Source organism: Leuresthes tenuis, unplaced genomic scaffold, assembly GCF_036924035.1.
Source record: "Leuresthes tenuis unplaced genomic scaffold, fLeuTen1.0.hap1 SCAF_20, whole genome shotgun sequence".
NCBI lineage: Eukaryota > Metazoa > Chordata > Actinopteri > Atheriniformes > Atherinopsidae > Leuresthes > Leuresthes tenuis.
The window spans coordinates 33,140,965-33,168,632 of NW_027325374.1; the positions used below are offsets into that span (position 1 = coordinate 33,140,965).

The 27,668-nt window shown below is 40.1% G+C and overlaps 1 protein-coding gene across 2 annotated transcripts; it reads left to right on the top strand.

Moving 5' to 3' along the window:
- Positions 1–1,571: 1,571 nt before the first annotated feature.
- Positions 1,572–27,658, top strand: LOC140278098 (ras-related C3 botulinum toxin substrate 3). Of its 2 annotated transcripts, XM_072373009.1 has the most exons (6): positions 1,576–1,764; positions 4,466–4,537; positions 5,215–5,332; positions 8,704–8,766; positions 9,351–9,510; positions 25,066–27,658. In XM_072373009.1, the coding sequence occupies exons 1-6, from the start codon at positions 1,730–1,732 to the stop codon at positions 25,194–25,196; spliced, it is 579 nt and encodes a 192-aa protein (XP_072229110.1). In that variant the 5' UTR covers positions 1,576–1,729; the 3' UTR covers positions 25,197–27,658. The 2 variants fall into 2 exon arrangements, with proteins under 2 accessions (XP_072229111.1, XP_072229110.1); XM_072373010.1 differs by lacking the exon at positions 8,704–8,766 and having other exon boundaries at positions 1,572–1,764.
- The last annotated feature ends 10 nt before the right edge of the window (positions 27,659–27,668 follow it).

The window sequence follows — 27,668 nt, forward strand, 5'->3', positions numbered from 1 at the left end:
CCTAGATGAAGAGGCTGTAGGTGAGTTTGGTAAGTTCTTACCTGAGATATGAGGCTTTCTATGTAAAAATAGGACTGTGGATTTCTATCATCATATGTTTGTCTATTCCAGGAGCGTTCATTTTGCCATAGTTTTTTTTCATATGATTGTATGGTATCACAGATAATCAAAATGTTGTTTTTCAGTCTCAGGTGTCAGTTAATATCTTATGGGCACCGAGTGACTGAATTTTTGCCCTGACTACATGTTCTGTACATGTGTTATGGCCACAAGGGGCGTGTCTTTGTTTGCTCGCTCCTCCCTCATGTGTTTCCTCCTCCTTGTGTTTCAGTTGCTGCTCCTTCTCTCTGGAATTGACACAAATGTGCGTTTGTTCTGGGCAAAGCCATCCACCCGTTTGGAGGAATCGTCTTTAGTTTAACTGTTTTTTGGTGTTGTCTTTAGGTTATGTTGCTTATGGTTTCTGTGTCAATAAACCGCTGTTTCCTGCCCATTCCTGTGATGCATCACTCCCTTTAACCAGTGGTCCTGCTCTATGTTACTCCCCTCTTCCCCTAGCCTTTCGGGGGACATAACAACTTGTATATTTTGTATATAATATGTGAGTTACTTGAAGATGAAAAGAGTGAACTAGTTTTGATAGCTATTGTCTTTATGTATATGTGACTATATTTCTATTCAAGACAAAGACAATTCAAAACGTCATAGGTGCGCTGGTTCAAACCAAATCCTGTCGTACTTTATAGCAATGGAACTTATAATCCTCATACAAATAGAATTGGACGACACCTGTCAAAAGTGATTGCATGTATTTCATTCATTGGTAAAAAAAAAAAAAAAAAAAGGTTCACAAATAATTTCCTCAAAATTATTTTTCATTTGAGACTGTAAGGCATGAGTAAAATTTTCAGAGTGAATCACACTTCAACTCCTGACCACAAGAAGGCCTCCTAAACCAAACTTTCATCCTTCTCAGAAGACGCAGTTTAGTAAATATGAGGTGGATTGTGTGTTTCAATCTGTATGTCAATTTAATCAGCGTTCTGGTTTGCTGAAAACAAATGGGGCAGGTTTTAAATGGTTTTGTTAAAATGAATCCAAGTAAAACTGTTTTAAAAAATAGATTTTGACTAACCACCAGGGATCTCCTGGTGTTTGTGGAGAATTTAGCACCACTACACTTTATCTTACAATTAATACAATTAAAAAGGAAGACATTTGTCATACCAAGTGTTGCAGTGTAATGTGTAGGGGGCCAATGAAGTGTGTAGTGAGTTTGGTGACACGACACTGTATCATAGTGAAGTTATTGATTAATATTCCTATTAAAAATTCCCAGAAATGATGGAAAATGCCTTATTTTCAAACCAAGTGTTGCAGTGTAATCTGTAGGGGGCAATGTAGGGAATCTGCTACTCCTGGCAGTGTTGAAAGGTTCCAGAAGTCTGTTTAAACGCAATACTTTGGGTGCTGTTGTGAGGACTAAAGCGAAGACGGAAGCAGATACGGTGCAGCCTCTATCACTTTACAAGCAGTCTTTACGCTGTACCTTTAAAATCACTCGACTCTTTTCGAAAAAAATCGGCACTGTTCGTCTTCGACCTCTTTCACTGCAGCTCAGTCGTCAGGCGGACGAACTCGCTGCTCTCATCCGAGACCTCAGTGCAGACTGCAGGATCTCTGAACTCGTCAGCACCGGTTACCGGGGAATCTTCCAGCTCCTGTACAAATGCAAGCTATCAAATGTGTGGTGGTCGGCGACGGGTAAGAGCACGCTCACAGAAACAGAGCGGCAGCACATTTCTTATGTGATTCAAGGATGCGTCTATGGACAGATGGATGATGGGAGGATGCTATGTAGGAAAATGGGCTGGGGCTCAGCCTGTCGATCTGTCGTTCACTCGTTTTTTTGCTCTCCGATATTCGGTTGATGTCCTCAGTTATCTGCCATGTGGCTGCTGCTGATGTCGTTCAGTATGAAGGTAGGAGCGGAGATCCTCGGGATGCTGTGCAGGAACACACACACGCCTCGTAGGCCACTGGAGGCAGGCTGAAGTGCTGATGCACGCTAAGGAATTTATGGCCCTGTTAGTGGCTGCAGGCCCCCGCTGCTGTAACTCTGCATCCATTCAGCCTTCTCTTAGATCCCAACAGTTTGAAGTCAGTTCTGAAAATGAGAGAATAATCATATAATTCCGTGGATTAAATATTAAAGCAAGGGTAAATGCATGTTCTGACCTCACTTAATTTTGAATTTTTCTAATTTTTTGTAGTTATGTTAATAGATAGAATTGAATATGAGTGTTGGTCAATTCTAGAATATGTGAGGTCAGAAATTGTGCATCAACCCTTGCTTTAATATGTTTGATACTGGAATTTATCTCTGAACTTGTGAAAAAGTTCTGACACCAATCCTCTGAAGTACAGATAGTACCGTTCAGAATTTGACAGATGAATCATGCAGAAATAAACTTTTGAGGATCCTCAAATTTAATTTATCCCTTAAAAGAGTATTAAAAAAATCATGTGGATACCAATGAGAGGGAGTCCTCCTTAGCCTGCCTATTAGCGCCTGCAGGAGTAAATGTGTGGAGGATGCCATCTTAAAGTATCACTGAAGAATTTGGCCCTTTTTCTGCTCTTTGGCTCCCCCTACAGTTGGATGTACCACCATTTTTGTGAAAACAACCTCTATCTGAACTTTGCACATGCACAGCTGTACACGTTGTCATGCTTCAAAGGCAAATAAAAAACATCTCCAGAAGCCACCAACAATGTCAAAAGACAGAATAGGGTCATGTTACGGGGTCGTACAAAAATAAGACCACATCTTTTTCCACTCTATGACACGTGATGAACAAACATGCTCACAAGAAGAAAGAACAACAAAGAAAAATGTCCTTGTTGATCTGTAACACAGTTTGCTTTTTCTGAGTTACATTTTTAAAGAATGTGAACGTGTGAAATCAACATAATGCACATTGTATAAATTACAGAACATTTTGGAAGGCTACAAACTTCCATTCTGCTGTGAAATTTGCTAAAACTGAGCAAACATTTTTATGTGATAAGAAATTATTTCCATGTTGGTTTGAAACAGAACTGAGGAGCTAACTGAGGCTTCATCTGTGAAACAGAGATGATAATCACAAGGTTCTAAGTTGTTGGTTATTTCCTGTTCGTCACGACACAGAGCACTGAAGTAAATGTTTCATTAGTTTTATTACAGGAATCAACCACATCTCCTCTGATCTACAGCCTACACAGAGCAGTATGATCATATTCTTTTAATTCATTTAAACCTGCGCGTCACAGACAGAACCAAGCAAAGCAAACGGGTCAGAACCAGAGAGCTCATCAGTTATTACTTACTGACAGCAACGATGAAGCTAACTCTGTGTCTGTCTGTCAGTCCTTTTTGTCTCTGAGTTCTCTCCAGCAGTAAAATCCACTCTGATCTTTATTCTTGTCCTGTGTGTTGCTAGTACACTTTATCTCTTCTTCCTCACTCCCCCTCATGGCTTTGTTTTGGAACCCTTTACTGTATCTAATGAAGAGGCTTTTTTCCTGTAAGCTGTATTTGAAATGACAATACTGTCTTAACTGTGTTTACTATGGAGAAAGTGTGTGTTTTTATCTAGTTGCTGGTGCAATAAGTGGTACTGTACAGCAAAATGCTGTCATGCCAGGCATGAAACCAAAGTTGTATACTACAGCACTTCAGCCTCCAGGTGCTCTGGGGCAGTTTCAGGCCCAGTAATGGGTATGGGGATGTGTCTACGGACAGATGGATGATGGGAGGATGCTGTGTAGGAAAATGGGCTACCCTAACCCTAACCCTTCTGCCCTCAACTTTATTGTATGTTGGTGTAACATCAGGGCTCCTTTAGTGAGAAGAACATAAAGCAGTGGTCACTTTGTTTCTTCTATGAAGATGAATCAGTATCTGTTTTGAATCAAAACACCAACCTCTCTCTCCCACATTGTTGTCTTGTGTTCACGTTCTCTTCATCCCGGCCAAAGAAACTGACTCTGGGTCACCACCATTTGCTGTGATGTTATTGCTTCATGCATAGGCACAAAGCCTATACTAATCTATGCCATCATCAATCTGCTGAGCATTCTGCAGCCTGTATCAGTGCAGTGTAGGAGGGGAGTAATGTTATGTGTCCAGTATGTGAGCATGTTGTGCCTGTGCATGTGGATGAGTACGAGTATGTGCATTTGTGGGTGGATGGGAGGGGGTGCATCATACAAGGTTACTGTGTCCCTCGGCAACATGAATCTAGGTCAGTGTCTGTGTGGCACTTAGTGAAGGGGAGTAGTAGCCTGACTTTACACACCAGTACAGACATCCATCCACTCAAACATACAGACGAAACTCACACTTGTGTGGAGTTTATATGAGTATGGGACCAGTGCTGACATTTTCACTTGTTTACCCTCTGTTGTTCTTTTTCCTCAGGGCTGTGGGAAAGACCTGTCTGTTGATTAGCTACACCACCAATGCCTTCCCTGGGGAATACATCCCTACTGTGTGAGTGAAACACAACTCACATTCACACAACAGGACCATACAGTGATTCAAAGCTGAGTGTTCATACATTAGTATTGTGCAAAGGCCCCAGCCTCTAAAAAGAAAGTGAGGATGCTTTTTAAAAATTAACATTAACCCAGTTCTTCATGGTACACTTTCACAGTTTGTCAGCGTACTTTGTATATAGGTTGTTTCAGCATCTGAGTGTACTTTGTGTTTTTTAATCTTCTCATGTTACTATTTGTTGTACTGCAGATTAATCGGGTAAATAAATGTCTGTGAGGGTGATGAATCACAATCTGAAATGTTTAAAATGGTATTTTAATTAGTGAAAATAGTGTCAATTAGTTACCTGTTATTGAGATTTTAACCATATTGTTTGTAAAGTATTAGCTTTAAACACGGCCAACCTGTGGACATATTGGAGAGCTGAGGTTCTTCTGAATAAAACAGGTGCCTTTTTTGCACATCATAGAGTTGTTGATTATTATGTGATTTTTTGACAGGTTATATAGAAAGTAAATGGGGTATACAAAGTAAAATATAGACAACCCTATATATGAACGATGTATGAATATATATATTTATGTATGTATGGAAAAATGTATGTCTATACAAGGGAATTTATACCTTTTAGCGACTTGTGCTTACTCAGTGTGATGTCCACTCCTCTACAGCTTTGATAACTACTCTGCCAATGTAATGGTGGATGGGAAGCCAGTGAATCTGGGCCTTTGGGATACAGCAGGACAGGAGGACTACGATAGGCTCAGACCATTGTCTTACCCACAGACGGTATTCAAACTCCTTCCCCGCAATCAGATGCACTTACTCACAACTTTTCATATTACAGGGAACCTACTGAAATAAGCATGCTAATGTATGACCTGTTCATAGACATAAAATCCAACGTGGTTCTATTAAGCATATAGCTGCACTTTTTAGAATTAGTTTTAAGATAATGTATTAAAGCTATGCAGATTCAAAACTTTGGAGCTGATCAGTGGCAGTGCTTTATGAGTCAACACACCAATGGCTACCATGGTCCTGTTTGCATTTGGTGCCAACATGCGTCCTGGGTGATCTAATCACAAGTGGACACATATGTCCTGAGTGAGCACCTGTGATCAGATCTCAGGTACCTGCTCTTTATGTAGATGAATGTGTAGTCTATGTCACAGTCTGTTGTCAGCTGAGCCACAATACAACATCAGCACATCTAGTAATATTTCTGTAGAATCCCTAATTGATTCATTTAGAATCACCATTATTACAACACTATTCACATAATAACATGATTCAGATTCATCTGAGTCTCATTTATTGCAGAATAATTTACAAACATGTCAGTAAGCTCAGTTCTGTAAAAGGCGTGATATGAGAGAAGTAAAAATAATTTTACAGAGCTCAGTATCAGAGCACCTCTGACTTCTTTAAGATTTTAACTCCCTAAATTCCAACAGCTCACCAGTGAACTATCAGCTGTATAAGTGGGTGTACAGGCAACAAACTGTTGGAAGCTGAGATTCTTGTGATTTGATTGATGCAAAGCACGACCTTTTGGACAGTACAGCTGTCCGATTCCACCTACTTTGAAAAAGAGCTTTAGTGCTTTTATTCTGAAGGGCCCCACAGGAAGTGCAGTTCATCTCAGTGACAGACTTCTTCTTCTGGAAGCTATAGAAATTGGTTGTGTTGGTGTTGGCGTGTTGGTGATAATGCCAACTCTGTGTCTGCTGACATTAGAATGTTGTAGTTATTTCAAATAGTTGTGATGACTCGTCTACTTGTCCCCAACATTGTGTCAAGTGTTCTGGAAGGAAACTCCCTGTGAAGTCTCAAATGACTGACATAGTAAAGCTGCTACTGCCGTCTACTGGCAAACACGAGTATAGTATAAAACAGACCAATTATTTAAGCAGCTGACTATTATTATATAACAAGAGAATCTCTAGTTATCACGATTATTATGAAACAATAGTAACAATAATAACCAAAAACAGCACAGCAAACTATTCTGCCACACGTCTCATTTCAAGCTGAATTAAAAAAGATATTCTGATGCAAGCCTTTCCTGTTATTTACAATTTCATATTGCCAATTAACTGTCATATATATTCTGTATTGCCACCAATGCCACAGAGCTGGGCAACACGTTAAATCTGTACATATTATCCAACAGATCCATATTTCTCCCAAATATGGTCAAATTGAAAACACAAGTTATTTCCACAGTGATAAATGAAAGGCTTTAACAAAAAATCTTAGTAGTATGGGCAAGTTAACTAACTGGACAGCAAAGGGCCTTCTGAATAGGTCTTGTTTTAGTAAGATTATGAATTATATGCCAACCTCCCTTGAGACATGGCATGGAGTATAGTCACAAAGTCAACAAACAGACCCATATACACATGTAAGATTAGGCAGAAAGAGAGCTTTAAAAAACCATCAGTAAAGATTTAAAACACTGAGTTTAAAACTGAAGGAAGGAGATGACAAACAGATGACAGATACTCTCTTGAGCTACTAATAAGATAAATAAATCCACCAGAACAGAACCCTTATTGTGTTAGAGGATCTTTGTACTCATTTAAACCCTTTTCAGACTTAAACTAAACACTATTAATGGCTCCATCAATCAATAACAAATTTATAACAGTTCAGTCCTTAATAGGCCAACAAGCATGCTTTATAGTGGTAACGTAAACAGTGGTGGAACTAAACTGATGTGTCTTTATCAGAGCTCCAAGCTCATATATTTTATCTACCAGTGGTCTAACATTCCCCATGACGATCAAGGGAGTAAGTGATTTAAACTTTCTCTGTTTAGATCTTGCTCTGCATTCTCAATATCTCCACAAATTTGGGGCCTCAGACCAAGCATTGTCATGGTTACACATCACAACAGATGCACAGAAGAAAGATTTTTTTTAAAAATTAAGGAATTCCAAAATGCATTCTTTTCACAGAAAAAAAGCTCATTTGAAAAAAATGTCAAGAAGATACAAAGAAAGACACAATATGTCCAGGGCTTCTGCAACAGACTGCCACTAGTGTGGCTCCACGCTAGAACAGTAGTCATATTTTAAATCAAGCCACCTCTATTGTGTTTGTCCATTAATGTTGATGTGTTGAATAATTAACATGACAATCTTGATTATTTAACACTTAATTTCACTCCATCACAAAGCAAGTCTTCATCCACTTTTCCACAGCAGTGCAAAGCGAAAGGACCAGCAGACCAACCAGGAGCAGCCCACAGCTCAGATTGTTCCACATATTTTTTAGACTGCCCCTAAGTGGCAACAAAATGCCATCGCGTGTTGATGTGAGCAAATTGTAGGCAGACCACTATTCTGAACCTGCACCAGCTCACTGTATAGCTTTGGGTTTTTTGAGTACTCTGAACAATCGGTGAGATCAAACAGGCAGTGTTTCCCCTAACCCCAGGATGATGGCAGCCAGCTTGGCAATGCTTTATTCATTTAACTAACCCACTGCTCACATTTAGAAACAATTGAGATTTAGAATGTCAGTGGTTACATGACAACAATTTCTCTATGATTTAGCACATCCTAATCCAAATATTTCATTGCAACATTACTGTGTTTGAGCAGTAAGACCCCATTGTTGTCTGCACTCAGCACCTTCACTCTGCACTCTTCATTAAAGAAAAGTCTCATCAATGACTGACCTGTTTGCCTAAGATGTCTTTTCATTTAGAAAAGACTTTAAACTGTAATCCTCTGCATTAGCAACACGTTTCTTTTTTTTCTTTTTCAAAGAGTTTGTTTCATTACCGTCTCTGCCGTCCTCCTAACTGCTCCAGTGTACACTGCTGGCAACTTTTTTCCCTTCCAACTACTTTGCTGGGTGATGTTGACCACATCACTACTAATGTGAAAGCACAGGAATGTCCACCTAGACATTACATGGCAAAATAAGATATACTGTAAAATAAAAAAGTCTCCTCTACGATTGACAGGTTTAGACAGCAATATGTGAAGTTGAACTCCTTTTGCTGTGATATAAAAAAGTGTTCATTGAGGTACACTCTCTAGCTTCCAATAATTCCATTAATAGAAACACCAATATCTACCCAACCCCCCTTCACCACCACACACTTATCTCACTCTCAACTAGCCATCTCTCTGATTCTCTCCCAGGATGTGTTCTTGATATGCTTCTCCCTGGTCAGTCCGGCCTCCTTTGAGAACGTCCGAGCTAAGGTCAGTACGCTGACTGACCACCCATCACCTCCCTTTGTCCCCATCCATGCCGAGTCTGACCACAAGGAGGCACATCTATGGCTTCACCTGGTTTATGACACAGCTGCCACACCTGCTCAGTCCTCAGCTTAGAATGGTCTGGATTTGAACTCACTCCCTCAGAGGAAGGGGTACAGAAAGACATTGTAAACCGAGGCCTGGAGGTGTGCAGACACTCTGTAGAGGGAGTGTGAGGACCAGCTGTGGTTTGGTCTGCTGAGCATCATGAGATGCTTTCATATGAAATCACATTTTCCAGAAGGTCATGCCTCCCTCTGCAAAGTCTGTATGTTTCTGGTCTGAAGGGGATTCTCATCATATGATGTGACAAATTATGACTGGAGATTTATTTGCCTTAGGATGCTTTGTGCTGTTAAAAACATCTTATTTTTGTTGTCACACTTCAAGTATGTTCAATGTCTTGATGGATTGGCCGACAATGCTCTGCCTTTGCATCCAGCTAACTGTTCTATTTCCCCTCTCCCTCTGACTTTGTTCTTTGTATATCCATACGTGCACTTGTGTGCATGCTTGTGGTACCTTAGTGGTACCCTGAGGTGAGGCACCACTGCCCAAACACACCCATCATCCTTGTGGGAACCAAGCTGGATCTACGAGATGACAAGGACACCATAGAGAGGCTGCGGGATAAGAAGCTCTCCCCCATCACCTATCCCCAGGGTCTGGCTATGGCAAGAGAGATTGGTGAGACTGCGTACACCTGTATTTAAACTGCACCTGTTTTCTGTAATAACATTTGACACCATTTATTTTACTAAATATAATTAGTAGTGTGGTTTTATGGTTTTGCAATAAGTGACAAAGAAGTGAGGTCTCAAAAGTCACTTAATAAAATCTGCTGGAATCAGAAACCAACTATTATTGAACACATTAAGAAAGTTTTCCAGAAATGTGAACATTAACTTGAATAATAAACAATCCTAAGCAAATAGAGGAAAATGCAAGTATTGTGCTTTTTGCGTTATTTACTACAATTCCTGTGGTGTCAGTGACCACTGATATAAAGAGACTAATTGATTATTTTTGGTTTAGATGGCAAAGGTATGTTGCTGAAATCAGTACATGTATAGTAAGGCTTTGCTTAAAGATTGGAAGCTGGAGGAAAAGGCTTGTCTGGCCTTTTCCAAAATACACCTCTGAAGCTTTGTCATTTGAAGCATCTGTAGAGATTTGGCCATTTTTTTGCTCTTTGGCTCTCTTTGATGTGGGATGTAACTCCACTGTCATAAAAGCAAAATTCCAACAGAGCCCTGCGCATTCACAGCTGGAGATATAAATTTGTTGTTAGGCTGTAAAGGCTGACAAAAAAAACACCAGTAGAGGCCACCAAATATGGTTGGTCATGAACAGACAGAAAACAAAGTATGAAATGTTCTACTTTATCTGAAATACTGTTTCAGTTTTAAGAATTATAAAAAGTCATGCACCTTGTATATTTTACAGATCGTTGTATTGCAAGATTCAATTTTGTTGAATCAGTTTTATTTGTACAGTGCCAAATCAAAACAAATATCATCTCACCTCACCTGAAAAATACAGTCCACTTCAAGCCAATTATAGTCCAGTTAATTGTAATTCAATCATAATGCAATAAAATCAAATACATTAAAATCTAAATTATTATATGTCTAAATGTAATATATGTCTAAATTATTATTATATTGGTCAGACTACAAGTATATGTTAAAGACATATGTCTTTAACATATACTTGTATTCTGACCAACTGATTGGTTAAATCTGGTTTTATAGATAAGTATAGCTAGGGTGACCAGATTCCAATTCACCAGATGTGGGACAAAGACTATGTCTGTGTGAAACAATGTGGGATACCTATGCATCGAGGTGGTCTAAAATAACTTAAAAAAAAATAACCCTCTCTATTCTACCCCATAGCTTGTAACATTACTATGCTTTGCCATCTGGTTGATTTAGTAGCACATAACAGGCTGTAAATAAAAACTTAAATAAAAACGTATCTTATTTAAATGCAATTTTCCCAAGTTCTCTTACGTAAGAAAACATAGTAAGCATGGAGCTTTCATACTGTTTCACAGTGGCTCTCAAGTTAACACACCTGACTGTGTACAATTGAACAGAATAGACAGTCAGGAGTAAAATTGTTAAATCATAGTGCTTCAAGAAGGGTATGGCTTTCCTGTATTTTTTCTAACTTTACCAGACTCGCCTTGCACTGGTTTCACCCAGGGGTAGATAGTTTCCCAGTCTTTGTTGTAGCTGCATTTTCTTTCCTTAATTGTACGAGTCATGTTTTCCTCCCTTTCCGACCAGATCTCGTGCTGCATGCCGATGCCATTTTGACCTGATTTGCATTGTTTTTTGTTGGTCAAACAGCCCGCCCCGCCCCCTGATGACAGCCCTCACTGCTTTCTCAACACAGCCATTTGATAAATGCCAGATTATAAAACACACATTTCAGAACTGGAGTCTGACTGTCAATAACAATGCGGGACATGTGAAAACTAATGAAAATGCAGGACATCTGGTCACCCTAAGTATAGCTGATAATCATCTGCATAGCAATTGAAATTTATGCTATGCTGTCCAATAATATTACCTCATGGAAGCATGTGCACATTGTTGCCTCACAGCAAGAGGGTTCCTGGTTTGAATCCTGACTGGGGCCTTTCTCTGTGGCGTTCTCCCCATGCAGGCGTGTGTTCTGTCTGGGTACTCCAGCTTCCTTCTACCATCCAAAAACACTCATGTTAGTATAACCCACTTATAGTATATATACTGAATGGCTAGGTTCGGAGAAAACTCAATTACCATAGTCCTGAACAGCCGAACAATGAACAACACCAACCAGTAAATTGCAAAGTAAGTAAATTGCAAAAGTAAACTATTTTAGTGAGTACTGTATAACAAAAGTTTACAACATTTATATAAACAATTATATGAAAAATAATAAAGAAAAGAAAATGGCGCCTTTAAAAAAATGAGTTGTTTTTCCTTTGTACCGGTAACTGTTTTGTTTGTGTTCCCTCCAAATGTTTCTCTGATAGGGTGATTAGAGTCACGTGCCAACTCTTTTTGGTGTGTGGCAATCCTGCCAACCAGGTTGGCCCTACCTGTAACGGGTGGTGTATGGACCCAATTGTAGTACAAAGGAGTCAGAAGACAGTGGTAAAAAGTTCAAGGCTTTACTGAGACTCTGACAGACAGACAAACGGTTTAGAAACCGGCAAACAGGAACCAGGAGAGGAGAGGAGAGACAAAGTTCTTGGTCAGCGACAGAAGGCTGGGTCGAATTACCAGGAGGCAGACGAAGCAGGGAATCAGGGACAGGCGAGGTCGGTACCGGTAAAGCTGGCAGGAGAACGCTGGAAAGACTTGCATGGAAAAGAACAATCTGGCAAAGGATAGAGTGTGGAGCTGGTGACGATATGCTGGGCTGATTGCATGTGATGAGAGGCAGCTGTGTGCACAGGTGAATGAAGTGAACTGATGAGGTGTGTGTGGCTGACAGGCTGAGTGGGGCAGAAGCAGGATCAATGGAAAATTACTGATGGTTGGATGACTGAACTATGACACTACCACCAATTGGAATTAGTGACTAAGAGTCAATCCAGATTCTTTAGGATCTTTGGGGGGCTTCCCATCTATGAATCACAGAATGATCCCGAATCACTCCATCCAAGGCTCTGGATCCTCTCCAACAGACTAAAGGTCTCCAAAAGATCTGATCCAGTGCTGAGCGCCATCGGGGACTCTCGGCTCTCACAAGATCAAAGACGGTTCACCTGTGTAACTGCTCGAGCACAATACTAAACTGTGAACAAAGTAACTAGTTGGAGCTAACAGTAACTTAAAGGATTTGCGGTATTGTTTTACTACAATCAATATCTTAGCGCTTTTGTTCAGCTGAGTACTGCCTTCAAGCTTGCGTACAGACTTGCCTCCTACACAATAGGCACAACATGCATGCTAACTGGTTGCTAAAAGGCTACCTGCCTTTCGTTTGGTTGGATGGTGAAACTGCCTTCAAGTGCAGTTGGAAACATGTTGCTTTCAAGTGCAACTTAGAAAAACGTATATTTTAACACATGAAACATCTAGTAAAACAACAATTTCCTTCTCAGGTTAAGCTTATGGTTTAGCTAACCTGGGTTACATTAGGTTAATTGGTGATCCTGAATTGTCCCGAAGGAGTGAGTGTGTATTGTTGTTGATGGCCCTACGATTGACTGGTGATCTATCTAGGATGTACACCGCCTCTCAATCAAATTGGGAGCAGGGATAGGCTCGATCCCCCTTGTGACCCTGAATTGCATTACGTGGGTATAGAAAAATAGATGGATGGATGGATGGAAGGAAGCATGTACAGAGTAAGAAGAATGGGTTCAAGCACAGAACCCTGAGGAACTCTGCAACTAACTCTGATGTCTGAGGGAGATTCTTCATTTACATTAACAAACTGGAATCTATCAGATAAGTATGACTTAAACCAGCCTAATGCAGTACTGTTTGCTCTCCAACAGAGCCCTGTGCATTCACAGCTGGAGATATAAATTTGTTGTTAGGCTGTAAAGGGTGGTCATGAACAGACAAAAAAAAAGTATGAAATGTTCTACTTTATCTGAAATACTGTTTCAGTTTTAAGAATTATAAAAGGTCATGCACCTTGCATATTTTACAGATCGTTGTATTGCAAGATTCAATTTTGTTGAATCAGTTTTATTTGTACAGTGCCAAATCAAAACAAATATCATCTCACCTCACCTGAAAAATACAGTCCACTTCAAGCCAATTATAGTCCAATTAATTGTAATTCAATCATGATACAATAAAATCAAATACATTAAAATCTAAATTATTTCATGTCATGCAATGCCAAATTTGAAAAAAGTTGCCTAGCTAAGGAAACGACCAGATTGGATTAAAACTTTGATTCAGTCCCCTGTCCTTTGCATACATGGGGTGACAGTCATTATGGGAGGCCCTACAGCAGGCTAGGCCTATAGCAGCTTAACTATGGGATGTTTCAGGGTCACCTGAGCCATCCCTAACTGTAAGCTTTGTCAAAAGGGAAAGTTTTAAGCCTAATCTTAAAGGTAGAGAGGGTGTCTGCTTCTTGAAGCCAAACTGGCAGCTGGTTCCTCAGAGAGGGGCCTGATAACTGAAGGCTCTGCCTCCCATTCTACTTTTAGAAACTCTGGGAACAACAAGTAAACCTGCAGTCTGAGAGAAAAGTGTTCTGTTAGGAAAATATCTTACAATGAGATCTTTAAGATATGATGGAGCTCGGTCAGTAAGAGCTTTATATGTGAGGAGAAGAATCTTACATTCTATTCTGAATTTAACAGGGATGCCAATGAAGAGAAGCTAAAACTGGAGAAACATGATCTCTCCTGTTAGTTCTCATCAGAACTCTGGCTGCAGCATTTTGGATCAGCTGGAACCTTTTCAGAGAATATGTGGGACAGCCCAATAATAAAGAATTACAGTAGTCCAGTGTTGAAGTAACAAATGCATGAACTAGTTTCTCTGCATCACCTTGAGACAGGATGTTCCTGATTTTAGCAATATTACGAAGGAGAAAGAAGGCAGTCCTAGAAACCAGTTTTATATGTGCGTCAAATGATAAATTCTGGTCAAAAATAACTCCAAGGTTCCTCACTGTAGAACAAGAAGCCAAGGAAATATCATCTAGAGTAACTGTATAACCAGTCAATTTCTCCCTGAAGTGCTCAGGTCCAAAGAGAACAACTTCAGTTTTGTCTGAATTTAAAAGCAGACAGTTCTGAGTCATCCAGGTCTTTATGTCTTTAAGACAGGCTTGTAGAGTGACCAACCTATTGGTTTCATCTGGTTTCATAGATAAGTACAGTTGAGTATCATCAGCATAACAATGGAAATTTATGCCATGCTGTCTAATAATGTTATCTATTCTGAGGGGACACGAGTGCTTCCAATGCCAACCAAAACATATAGTCTCTCTAGCGGGTCCTGGATCTGAAACACCTCACCAGGAAGACAACTGGAAGACATCCTGACCACTTGCTCAAACCACCTCAACTGGCTCCTTTTGATGCAGAAGAACAGTGCCTCTAAGCCCCCTCCATATGGCCAATTTCCTAGTCCTATCCCTGAGGGTGAGTTCAGCAACCCTTCGGAGGAAGCTCATTGCCGACACTTGTATTGATCTAATAATTTTAGGTTACTACCCACAGCTCGTGACCATACGTGAGGGTTGAAAAGTAGATTGACTGGTACGGGTCAATCTACTGCCAGTAAATCTCCTGCTCCTTTTTAACCCCACTTGTGAGCAAGGCAGTCACCCCCAACCTGGAGTGGGCAATCCACCCTTTTTTGACTGAGGACCATGGCCTCAGACCCTGCTTCACACCCGATTGCAAAACGCCCCAGTGCCAGCTAGTGGTCTCTGCTCGACGAAGCCATCAGGACTGCATCATCTGCAAAACGCAAAAATGCAGACATAAAATGACTGAATAGGAAAGCCTCCAACCATTGGCTGCTCATAGAAATTCTGTTTGTAAGAGTTATGAACAGAATTGAGGCACCTGAATTGCGTCTGACACACTGCTGGCAATGCAAACCAAGCTCTCACTCCAGTTGTACAGGAACCGAATAGCCTGTAAAAAGAGGCCTGATACCCTATACTCCCAGAGAACCTACCACATGACACCATGAGGGACACTGTCGTAAGCCATCTCCAACTCCACAAAACACATGTAGACTGGTTGGTGAAACTCACATGTACCCTCCAATATCCTTGTGAGGTTAAAAAGCTGGTCCAGTGTTCCACCAAGACAAAAACCGCATTGCTCCTCTTGAATCTGAGGTTCGACTACCTGCCTGACTCTTCTCTCCACCACCTCAGGTTCCCAGCAAGGCTGAGAAATGTGATCCCCCGGAACACACCCTCTGATCCTCCTTTTTACATTGAGGGACCACCCTGTCAGTTCCAAGGCACTGTCCCAGACCTCTACACAGTGTTGCACAGGTGTGTCAACCAAGACAGCCCAACAATATCCAGGGCCTTAAGGAACACAGGGCAGATCTCATCCACCCCCGGGGCCTTGCAGCCATGGAGTCGTTTAACCAGCAAATTCAGCTGCAGTGATTGGTGAATCCCCCTAAACTTCCAGGTCTCTGCTTTTAGTGTGGAAGGCAAATCAGTTGAGTTGAGATGCCAGATTATATCTACAGTCGAGTTCAGCAGGACTCTGCCCCCATTCTAAACGTTGGCAAAGCACCGTTTCGCCATCCTGAGGCATCTGACGGTTTGCTAGAATCTTTTTAAGGCAGACCAAAAGTAATTTTGCTCAGTGACTAAATAGTGGCTGAATAATGATTCAGTCAGATTACTGTGGGTCATGCATTACTGCTGTATTTGGGGTTGCTGCTGTTCAATCCAATGTGTTCCTCCTGGCTCCGCCATTGTTAGTTATAGACGACAGAAACAAAGCATATACTCAATATCTCTGATATTATAATGGCTACTATCATATAGAACTATTGCGCTCCCTGGGTGTCTTGCACATCCTCTTCCTTGCCAGTGTCAGCATGCTCATCTGTGTCATCAGCCTCAGGCTGGTGAGCTGGACCTGAGTGAGGTCAGTACCGAGTGCAGTGGTTTGAGTGAAACCATGCGTCCGTTGAATATTAAGAGTGAGTGTACAAACTCTTGAGGCAAACATTGATAAGTGTATTGTTCCCCAGATATGTAAATGCAAACAAATGCTGTTAGTCTTGATGAATAGGAACACTAAAGAATGCAGAGCACCAGTCTATGACTGTGTACCACTGGGTGCCTGGAGGAATATTTGACAACAACATATGTGGGTCAGGGACCACTATAGGATTTCTTCAACCACTATGGTATTTATGGCTTTCGAGTCAGGCACTGCTCTGTAATAATTTGAGTGTGGCTTTTTAATGAGTAAACTGCAAGTGTTACATGCTCTCTTGGTGCACTGCTGCTTTTAACAGATCTTCAGTGGTGGGCTTAATACTATTCATTGCTTCTTGTTTAAGTTGGTACTGTTTTAGATTTGGTAACTGTGCTCCTCGTTTGACTTCAGTCCTAAGTGGTTAGGCAAATTTTACCAAGCTTGCATCAGTTTTATGTGTTGTGACCATACTTTTAAGAGTACTTGCTCTAATGATTTTTAATGTTCAGCTGTCAGGGCATTTGTAACAGGACAATGAGGGAAGTAATACCTTTTCTCCAATTACCTCATCTAAGCCTATTTTAGTGGAAATTCTAAAGAAGCATTTGTCAGCAAAAAAATTTACTTACATTCTGTTAGCATCCATTTTATGACTTGTAGAGATTATTTTAACATTGGGCCAGGTTTGTCTGATTATTTTGCTATCAATAGTGAGAAGTGAGGAGTGGAGTTCAGGACTTGGAACCATTCTTGTAGTCCATTAATGAGTCTGAGCTGCTGCAGCACCTTGTGGCCCAATTAGTTGTCCTCAAGTTGAATGAGAAATGTATTTTGGTTGATGAGTTCATCCCAACATTTTTTATAGTCCTCATGGCTTTGATTTTCATCAAACAGCAGTGCAGTGTAGCAGGAGAAATGGTTATCATGCAGCTCAGCACCAACTGAGCTTGTATCCATTTTTTCCATCCATTCTTCCCATTCTCACTTCAAACATGATTCAGGTGGGTTTATTTTTAGCCAAAAAACTTGTGATTCAGCTGACACAGTTGTTTCTCTTTGATGTAGTGATGGCATCTTTGCATGAGGTGACAAGTCCTCCGGAAACTCCAGATCGAGGCCATCCTGTGTGCACATAATATTGGCACAAATCCTGTAAACAACCAGAAGGAATGTGCAATTAGAAAGCACAATGCTTGTCACCAGTGACACAAAAGGGCACGAGGTGAGATGGAAAGTGGCCCACACAACGTGAGCTGGTTTTACCAATTTTTTTTAAGTCATCTTCTTCAGCAGATCCGAAGTCTTTTTAGAGCAATGCTGAGGTGGTTTCACATCTCTGGTTCATTGAAGTTATTCATGAAGTACAAATCCAGCAGTGCAGGGTTTACCAATGAGTGGCTTGTGGACTCATGGCTTTACATCAATGAACAGGAACATTTCATAATAGTTTTGGTTCCACCGAGACTTGAACTCAGATTGCTGGTACCAGGAACCAGGATGATTGCTGAGGCTTTGTAGCAGGATGGCGCAACCGCTTGGCGCAGGGAGATGTTGAATATGTCTTTAAGGACATGTGTCAGTTGTTCTGCACACTCCTTGAGCACACAGCCTTGTATCTGATCAGGACCACCAGATTTTCCACATTGGATTATTCCTCATTAGGGTTCCAGCAGACCTCAGCTGGGTCAAGACACAGCACCTGTTCCTCATGATGTAGTGTGGCCTTCGGCGCAGGCATGTTGTTTTAGTGCCTCAAACCATCCAAAATAATTGTTGAGTTGGTTCAGGAAGTCGGTGTTCACATCACAGGATTGAGGAATGGTCTTATAGTCTGTGACAGATTTAATTCCCTGCCACAGTCTCCTGCTGTTCCTGTAGTCCTGAAAATGGTCTTGGATTTTGTGTCCATAGGCCCTTTTAGTCAGTCTGTTCTCAGGGCAACTGTGTCTCCAGATTTGAAAGTGGAATCTCTTGATCTCAGCAGGTCTCGCACCTCCGTAGTCATCCATGGTTTCTCATTTGCCCTTACAGTGATGTGTCTTGTTGCAATGGACTTGTTGCATACTCCTCAATATCAACCTCCTGGTCCTTGGTGGCAGCCTCTCTGACCAGTCACTGCATTTGAAGCAGCCCTGCAGTGCTGTCATGACTCCCTCTAACCATACACTCACCAGTTTTGAGGAGGGCCTTGTTCTGGTGAGCAGAGGTCTGAATGCCGGCATCAGCATGACAGAGATGTGGTCTGATGAGCCTACATGGGGGCAAGGGGCTGCTTTGAGTGCTGCTTTGATGTTTGTGTATGCTTTTATGTTGTCATCTCTGGTTGCAAAGTCCACATGTTGGTAAAAATGAGGGAGAACCTTTCTCATGTTGGCCTGGTTGAAGTCCCCAGCAGCAATGATAACTCCCTCAAGATAGGTTCTTTGCAGATCATTGATGCGGTGATAGAGGGTGTCTGCATCAGGGGGAATATAAAGAGCAATGATGAATATAACTGAGAATTCTCATGGGAGGTAGAAGGGGCAGCATTTGACTGCCAAAGCCTGAATGTATGAATCTCAATGTGAACAGTATGAGAAGGTCTTATTTGTGTCCTTGCACCATTCATTATTGATGTAGATGTATAAGCCTCTGCCCTGTGTCTTGCCACTGAGTGTGTTGTTAGCCCTGCTATGCTAATAACGTCATCCATAACGGTTTCGTTCAGCCAGGTCTCAGTGAAAACAACAACAATTTGTGAGATCCTCTTCTACTTCCTGATGTCATTCTGTGCGTACGTGGCCAAAACCCAATCTCTGTCCAGCACCACTGTGTCTTTGATTGCCGCAACATCTTCGTCATCGTCTCGACACAGAACATTCTGACCCCAAACAAAATATGGTGCGAGCAGGTTCAAGGCCCGCTCTCCCCCACATATCCCCATTGAAATTACTTATCAATGATTCGATAAGTAAATAACTTAACCTAAAAACCTAAACTATCATCACACATAATTAACAACATTAAAATGACTAAAATAAAATTAAATGATTAATTAAAACAAATTCACCCAGAAATTAAAGAAAATATAATAAGGAAATAAATATAAGTATATAATAGCAGAATCAAGGATGAATCAAAGAAATCACAAAAATAATAAAATGAAGACAAAAAATTATCACTACAACATGAAAAACCGATAATCTCAATAAATGAAGCAGTATCAAGCTAAAACTGAAAAAGCAAATAGTGTGAACCCTCAACCAAAAAATTAAAAACTATCAAAACTCAGTACATATGATATTTGAACTGAAAAATTCTTTAAGACCTTTAACATTAACATTAGGATCGTCCACTGTTAGCAGCTCACAGGAGCAAAGAAACCCAAAAGAATATGTGGTGCGAGCACTGTCAAGGCCCTGCTCTCCCCCACAAGAGCTAGAGCCCTGACAGAGATTCTCAGATGGAGATAGATTCTCAAAGTGCTCCAGAGTGGCAGAGTTGGTCACAGTGCATGTGAAGCAGGACGTGATGTACGTCCCAGAAAAATAGATGAGGCTTCCTACTTAGCCATACTGATGAATGCTATAATGTTGATATCTGTACAGCGCTTATTTGGCTGTACACGCAATATGAACAAGCAAGCAAAATAAAGTTCAGCATAGAGCAGTTCTAATTCCTGCACACAGTCACTCGCTGTAAAATATTTCCAAGGAGGTTTATATTTTGCGTCCACCAACTGTCTCGCTCAATTATTGTTCATACATCTCACTGTGTAGCCAGATGGGCAATCTCCGTTCTGGGGTGCTGCTGTCACATGAGGTTGTTTGACTGTAATCCTAAAAGGATTTGACATCACATTTTTGGTACACTATTAAAGGAAGCTATATTGAGATGGAATAGCTGGATTCTTTCCGTTCTCACCAGCAGTCCTCTTTAAAATTTTTACAGGGCTGAGATGCATAGAAAGCAGTGTTTATAGTAAGAAATATGATCCCTTTGGCCATATTTAGTGTTGAACGAGATACAGGTTTGTTTCCTTCAGGGGGCTTTCTTGGAATCTGGTGAAGCTTGAAGACGGCCCAAAACAACGTAAAACGACACAAGGACAGACAAGGGAAGAGGGTTACGGTATATCTCTTCCCAGCAGGTTGATTGATGTATAAGTTGAATCGACTGGGGCACATACAGTCTTTCCACCAATTTTCATGGGGACCAGTTCTGTCATGGGGATTACTTGTGTTTCTGCAGAGAAACATAATGTTTTAACTAATATTGTCGATGGGGGAGTCCGGACCCTTCTCTGCCAGTACAGGAATATGTGGCTCCTGTGTCCACCATAAATTGATATTGTCGATCTTGGATGGTCACTGATATGGTGGGCTCACCATTGCATTAATTCAAGCAAGCATGGCTGAAAAAGAAGAAATGTTGCAGTATGAAGACCACTTCTAGAAACCTTTGCAACAATTTGGCAACATGATCTGATTCTATGAGTAAAAAGTAGTTGGACAGTCAGTGCAAATCATAATCAATCAACCAACAACCACTAGCTAACCATTAAGTGAACTTTCCACACTGCGTTCACGGAGAATCTATGACCATGCAGCAGAGATCACTAGTGTTTGTGGGAAAGCAACTTCAGCTGGAATTGCCTGTATTGTTGACACCACTGAAGCCTGTCTCCTACTTTTATTCCACACAGATTCCATACGGTCCCATAAGGTTGGATCAAAGGATCAATGATTTGTCCATTTGTGGCCACAATGTGTTTTTATGCCATTCTCTCATACATTTCTACATTCTTCCTTTTCATTTGGGATATCTTAATATCATAATTTCTGCAGGTGTTAAAGCACCTTTCTTTTTGCTTTGAGACTCATCTTTTTCCAGCTTATGCTAATGCCAAATTTTTCAATTATTGAAAATAGGTATTTATTTAATCATTTTTTACTTCACTCCTTCTTCTTCTTATTGTTCATTTAATGCAGCAGGTTTCAACAATATTATTTTTATTATTTTTGCAAAACTTTTCACTTCTTGATTATCCTAGTTAGCAAACCTAGAATTACTTCTTCTTTTTCATTCATGCAGGTTCATAACTGTTGGCCCTTTTTCAAAAATCTGTCCAGCAGGCAGGTCCCACACCGGCCACACCAGTATATATTTTATTAGAATTTATGAATATGATCCAAATCTACACGTAAAAATGAAACTTTAACTGAGTAAATTCAAATTAAGACAAACACGCTGTTGGGAAACAGAGTGAAAACAGCCCAGTGCAAAGGAGATCTCGGCTTCCCTTGATCATTCATCTAGTAGGTTTAAATATGATTTTATTCTTCAACGGGTTAATATTTCCCATATGTGTTTGGCATGTTGTTGATGATTTAATTATTTGTCAGAAGTAAACACTTTTGTCTGTGTTTCTCTTTTCTGTGAGCCTGTATCACTTTTTGGCTTATATCCAGCAGTCCACAACAAAAACCTTTTTCCTTAAAGTTTTCTTCACCAGTTCACCTGTGTCAGCATTAAACTACTTGTTTATACTCATATGAAGTTTTCTTACATCACTTTTGATAATCTATCAATAACCTTTGCCTTGATCAGAATTCCCTTTCTCACTTTAATGTGAGATTTTGTTATCAGTTTCTTTACCTATTAATTTACTGCCTTGCCTTTTTTACTTAGGAGTTCATATATATTATATACATATATACAGTGCACTTATTATCATTTTATTTACACTTTTTCAACTGCAGTATTCACACTTATCACACATCAACCATATGCTGTATGCTAATCTTCTGGCCACAATTAATCTTAAATTCGTAATGGTGCTTAGCCACCGTATAGACATGGCATGGTGACAGCCCAGGGCAAGGCTGATGCATCACGTTTGACCACCCACGTGGTGACCCATATAACTAGATCTGATGCTTAAAACTTTGCTACAGCAAGCTTAATTCTTCATCTATTCACTCACTTAGTTATTTTGTTTCATAGTCAGGTACAAGCAATTTTCATTTATTTTTTCTTCAAAATATACACTACTCTCTTTTTCTCTTCAAGACCTACACAAAGACAGACAAAAACACAGCACTGCTTTGTTCTGCATTGGAGCTTCTAACAACCTACTGAATTCCTTCTATTGACATAATTTTACCACTGATCCTATCTGTGTTTCCTGGTATCTGGGCGAGTACCAGATAACCAATGATTCCCAAGTACTGCTTATTTATTTATTTATTTTACAATTCTTTACATATAATAATGCCAACTTGGGAGGACAGGGAAAGAGGGAGAGCAAGAAAAATGAAAAAGAAAATAAAACGAGACAGAGATAGGAAGAAATGATAGGAGAAGGCAATGAAAAATAAGACAAAACCAGACAAGTAACTGCTACATCTGTAGAAACCAAACAGAAAACATCCTATGACCTCTGTGGGGAAACCTGGTGGAGAACCATCGGGAACATCTGCAGGTAGCCAGACAGAGAGAAAAAAACCCACAAAGAGCAACAACAACAACAGCAAGTACATATAACATAACTGTGGATATGGGATGGTCTGAAACCACAGGATGATACAACAACTGTATGATAAGTATGTGACTGAGTGAATGAATGTGTGTATGTGTGTGTATGTGCATAAACATGCAAAATATATGGTACAGGTTTTACATGAATTGTCCTGGCCCCCTCCCATCCCAGGCAGTGGCCAAGACACAGGGGTGTAGAAAGAAGGATGAGAATAGTTTTCTTTGCATTACATAACACTGTAAGGACTGTGCTGAGTTCATTTCCATGTTGATGTCATCTAAGTCACCCAGTATGCACAGAGTGGGGCATGCAGAAATATTACACTTGAGCCATGTTGATAGGTCCTCACAGACCTCAAGCCAGGTTGATGTTACTAAGAATGGTCTATTTCACTGTCTGGTGGATCATTTTGTGATGAATGTAAGGTTTTATAGAAGTCCCTAAAAGCATTGTTGCTTACATCAGGGTCATGGGGGATAGTTCCTTTTGAGTCCTTAACAGAAGTGATTGTTGTTTTCTCTTTGTTTCTCTTTAGTTGGTTAGCTAGGAACCTTCCAGATTTATTGCCATGCTCAAAGTTCTCCAAGCAAAGTATTTTTATCAGAAACTGTGTTTGTTTGTTTAATTTAACTCAAGTGCAGCTGTCCTTAATTCATTCGGTATGTGTTCTTCTTGGGAGGCACTGTAGGCAACTTCTAATGATTTAATCCTGAGTTCTAATTCTAATATTCTTGAACTTTCCCTCTTTTTCGTATTTGATAAAAAAGAGATTATTTTGCCTCTCATAACTGCTTTTCCTGCTTCCCAGAGAGTACACACTGACATTCCTGGCAGGTCATTATTTCCTAAATATACAGACCATTCCCTTTTGAAATAATTAATCAAATCAGGGTAATCAGAAAATCAAGAAATAATCTATTCTTGAGTATGAGTGGTGTACTGGTAAGTAGAAGGTGTATTCTCTAAGAGTGGGGTGGTGGGAGCGCCAAGCATCACAAAATCATTCCTATGGGCTTACTATTACTATTACTATCATGACCTAAATCATTCATGTATTGTTTAACAATATTTGTGGACTGCCAGTTCCGCTGACTTCCTGAAGTACTGAGTCTGTCTACTCCTGAGTCTAATACCATGTTAAAGTTCCCTCCTATGATGAGTGTGTTATCTGAGGGATCAGAGTGAAATGAAAAAATGAGGGGTCATCAGTGCATAAATTCATATTTTGGATAGATAAGTTAACTATTATAAATCTGCTTTTTGGATCTAGAACTGTATTGTGTACGGTGAAATTTACTCTTCTTATGGCTTATGGCTACATCTCTTTGTCTGGAGTTGTAACAGCCTGTGTACATATGAGGAAACTGCTGAGAACAGCTGCTGTCGAGTAAAACAGTGTCTGCCTGAAGATCCTTCAATCTATTAGAGATTTTTTTATCTCTTCTCCCTGGACCCAGCTCCACACATATTCCATGAAATAAACCTTAACGTCGACATGCTCAAACTAACAAGGTGAGTGCTGGACATATGTGTGAGTGCGCGAGTGGTATTATTTTGGAATAGTATCTGCAGCTGTGCCTGAGAGGAAGCCGGCAGCAACACTGCCACAAAATAAGATAAATTTATCATCCATCCATTTTCTATAACTGCTTAATCCCAATTCAGGGTCACGAGGGCTGGAGCCAAGCTGCCATTCTGCAATGGGTGGGGTACATCCTGGACAGGTCAGCAGTCCATCACGAGACAAACAACCATCCACTCTCACATTCACTCCTAGGGTCAATTTAGAGTTATCAATTAACCTGACATGCATATTTTTGAGTGGTGGGAGGAAGCTGGAGTACGCAGAGCGAACCCACGCATACACGGGGAGAACATGCAAACTCCACACAGAAAGGCCCCAGCTGGGATTTGAACCTTGCTGTGAGGTAACGATGCTAAGCGCCACACCACTGTGCAGCCCAAAAACAAAGTATATTTGAACTATGTTGAATCTTTCAGGACAACACCAAACTAAAAACACTACTAATGTTGTCCCATTACATCCTCTTCCTGTTCTCAGGGGCTGTGAAGTACCTGGAGTGCTCGGCGTTGACCCAGCGAGGCCTGAAGACGGTATTTGATGAGGCCATCCGAGCTGTGCTCTGCCCTCCACCTGTGAAGAAGAGAGGGAAGAGATGCACCATGTTCTGAAGAGGAAACACTGTTTTAACACTACACCACCATGAACAACAACAACCACTTCTTCTCTTAGAGGCTGAGAGGGAAAACTAATGAGAGCAAGTGGGCAATTCTGAGATTGCTTTCTTTGTATTGATGTTTTTTCAAAACTATATTGGTAGCTAAACCAATATTTAATCAGATTTTTTTTTAAATATTTTTATTACCATTGCTAAATATGGTCATAGATTCTCCGTGAACGCAGTGTGGAAAGTTCACTTAATGGTTAGCTAGTGGTTGTTGGTTGATTGATTATGATTTGCACTGACTGTCCAACTACTTTTTACTCATAGAATCAGATCATGTTGCCAAATTGTTGCAAAGGTTTCTAGAAGTGGTCTTCATACTGCAACATTTCTTCTTTTTCAGCCATGCTTGCTTGAATTAATGCAATGGTGACTTGATAAAAACTGCTAATATGCCTTCAGATTTTTGAAGTTACCCTCAGCTTCTAATCTAAGATCAGAAAACTACTGCCTGCTTTTACAGTATTGTAGCTATTGCCATAATTTCTTAGTTGTAATAGCATTTGCTCAGTGAGGTAATCATCAGGATCTTTGGTCGAGTCATAATTTCAGTGTCAGATTATCTACTGGTATTTTTTAGGTTCACTCAGAGGTAGCAAATTGATGTTTTTTCTTTGATTATGATTGGCATTTAAACTATTCAAATGCAAACTAACTTGGAAACCTTGAGGGCTAAATAGATTTGTCCCATTAGTAAATTTGGCATTCACAAATTCATTTAACATGGCTTTATTGCATTATCTTTGGGGCATTTTGTTAAAGAGAGTACCCTAAAAGTTTCTTGTTGGAAGACTTTTTTAAAATTGAAGTTTTGTTGCATATTGCCAAACCACTGTATCTAACATGTGTATGATAACACAGCAAATCTGGGGTCTGCATTTGTTGTTCCACAAAAACACTGGACAAAGTTAAAGCATGTAAAGGGTTACATCAAACCAAGCATCAGCTTTTGTGCTCAACCTTATAAGTAACACTTGCCATGACTAACTATAATGGTTGTCTGTCTGTTTGTATTTCTTGCCCTGTCCATCAGACGATACTTGAGTCACAACAGTATTGTTAATACCTACAGGACTGATAAAGACAATGGTGATTCTTTTCCCTTGAGGATTATATGAGGGAGGAGCAGCAGACTTCTAACTTTGGGGGTTACTTACCCCCAATTCTACAAATATTTTCAGTGGGAAGGCTCAGTTTTGACTTTTTTGTTGTACTGTGATAAAAAGATCTTCAGCCCCAGCTTATCCCATCAGAAGAGCTTGCTTAGTAAACGCTATACGTGGCTGAAAACTGCCATTTACAAGGTTTAATAATACATTTCAAGCTCACCTTGTGCATTATATTTTTACTTTTAGTACTTTTAAGTCTGCTATCCTTTTATAAAGAAAACAAATCTGTTTCTTGAAAAAATCTTGTGGTCTTACTTGCAGCAAGCACCTGATCTTAGTCAAGTGTCTATGGGCAATTTCATTTAATTGTGGACAAAACAAGCATGCCAAACACTGGGGCTGTACAACGTTGCTACCCGAGTTCTGCCTCTGGAGGGGGAGAAGATTGCATGGGTCTTAAAATGTTCTGTCTTAATTTATCCTGCTGTTTAGATGTAATATCTGCTCCTCTGTATGAGGGTGTGTGTGTGTGTGTCACATGTGTGTATATAAAGCTGGTGTTTGTGTGTGTGAAAAGGCACATGTCAGTAGCAGTGAGGCAGTTTGGGGTGGTGATAAAAGACAGTATTGTTTTAATACAAGTTTTTTAGTGTCCAGTTTTTGGTACTATTTCATATTGTAGTAATACACAGGAGTTTTCCACAATATATGGACATAAATAAAGAAAAAATGGATTAGTGACATCTCATTGTGATTTAAAGAATAATCCTCAGAAAATAAATAGGTTATAAATATCTAAATGTACCTGAATATTTAACAGTTAAAATTAAAACCATTCACACTAAAGGGGATTATAGTTGCTAACAGTGTAAAATAAATGGGCCAAACTCTGTGGAGTTTGTCACTGTGGCAAATAATGCAGATTGCAAATGTATGACATTTCTGTATAGTTGCAGACCTACAGTGTGACTATCTCTCTTGTGTGATGACACTCATGCTGTCCTTGGTTGACACAGCTATGTGGTTGAATTATGTCTGTGGTCCAGCCTCGCTAAGGTGTTGAAAAGTAGCTGGGAAACACAAAAGAAAAAAAAACAACAAAGTACTATTATTGCATGGAAGTTAGCTGATTATTTGACCCACTGTAATTCTTTGGAGAGGTTGTATGACGAAATGCATTGGCCATGTATGTATGTAATGTAAGATGACTCGTATACGTTTGTCATTTTATTACTTTACTTGTCTGTGTGGTGAAAAATTAAATTTTTTGTATACTAAACACATATACATATGTAAGGTACCCTGTTTTC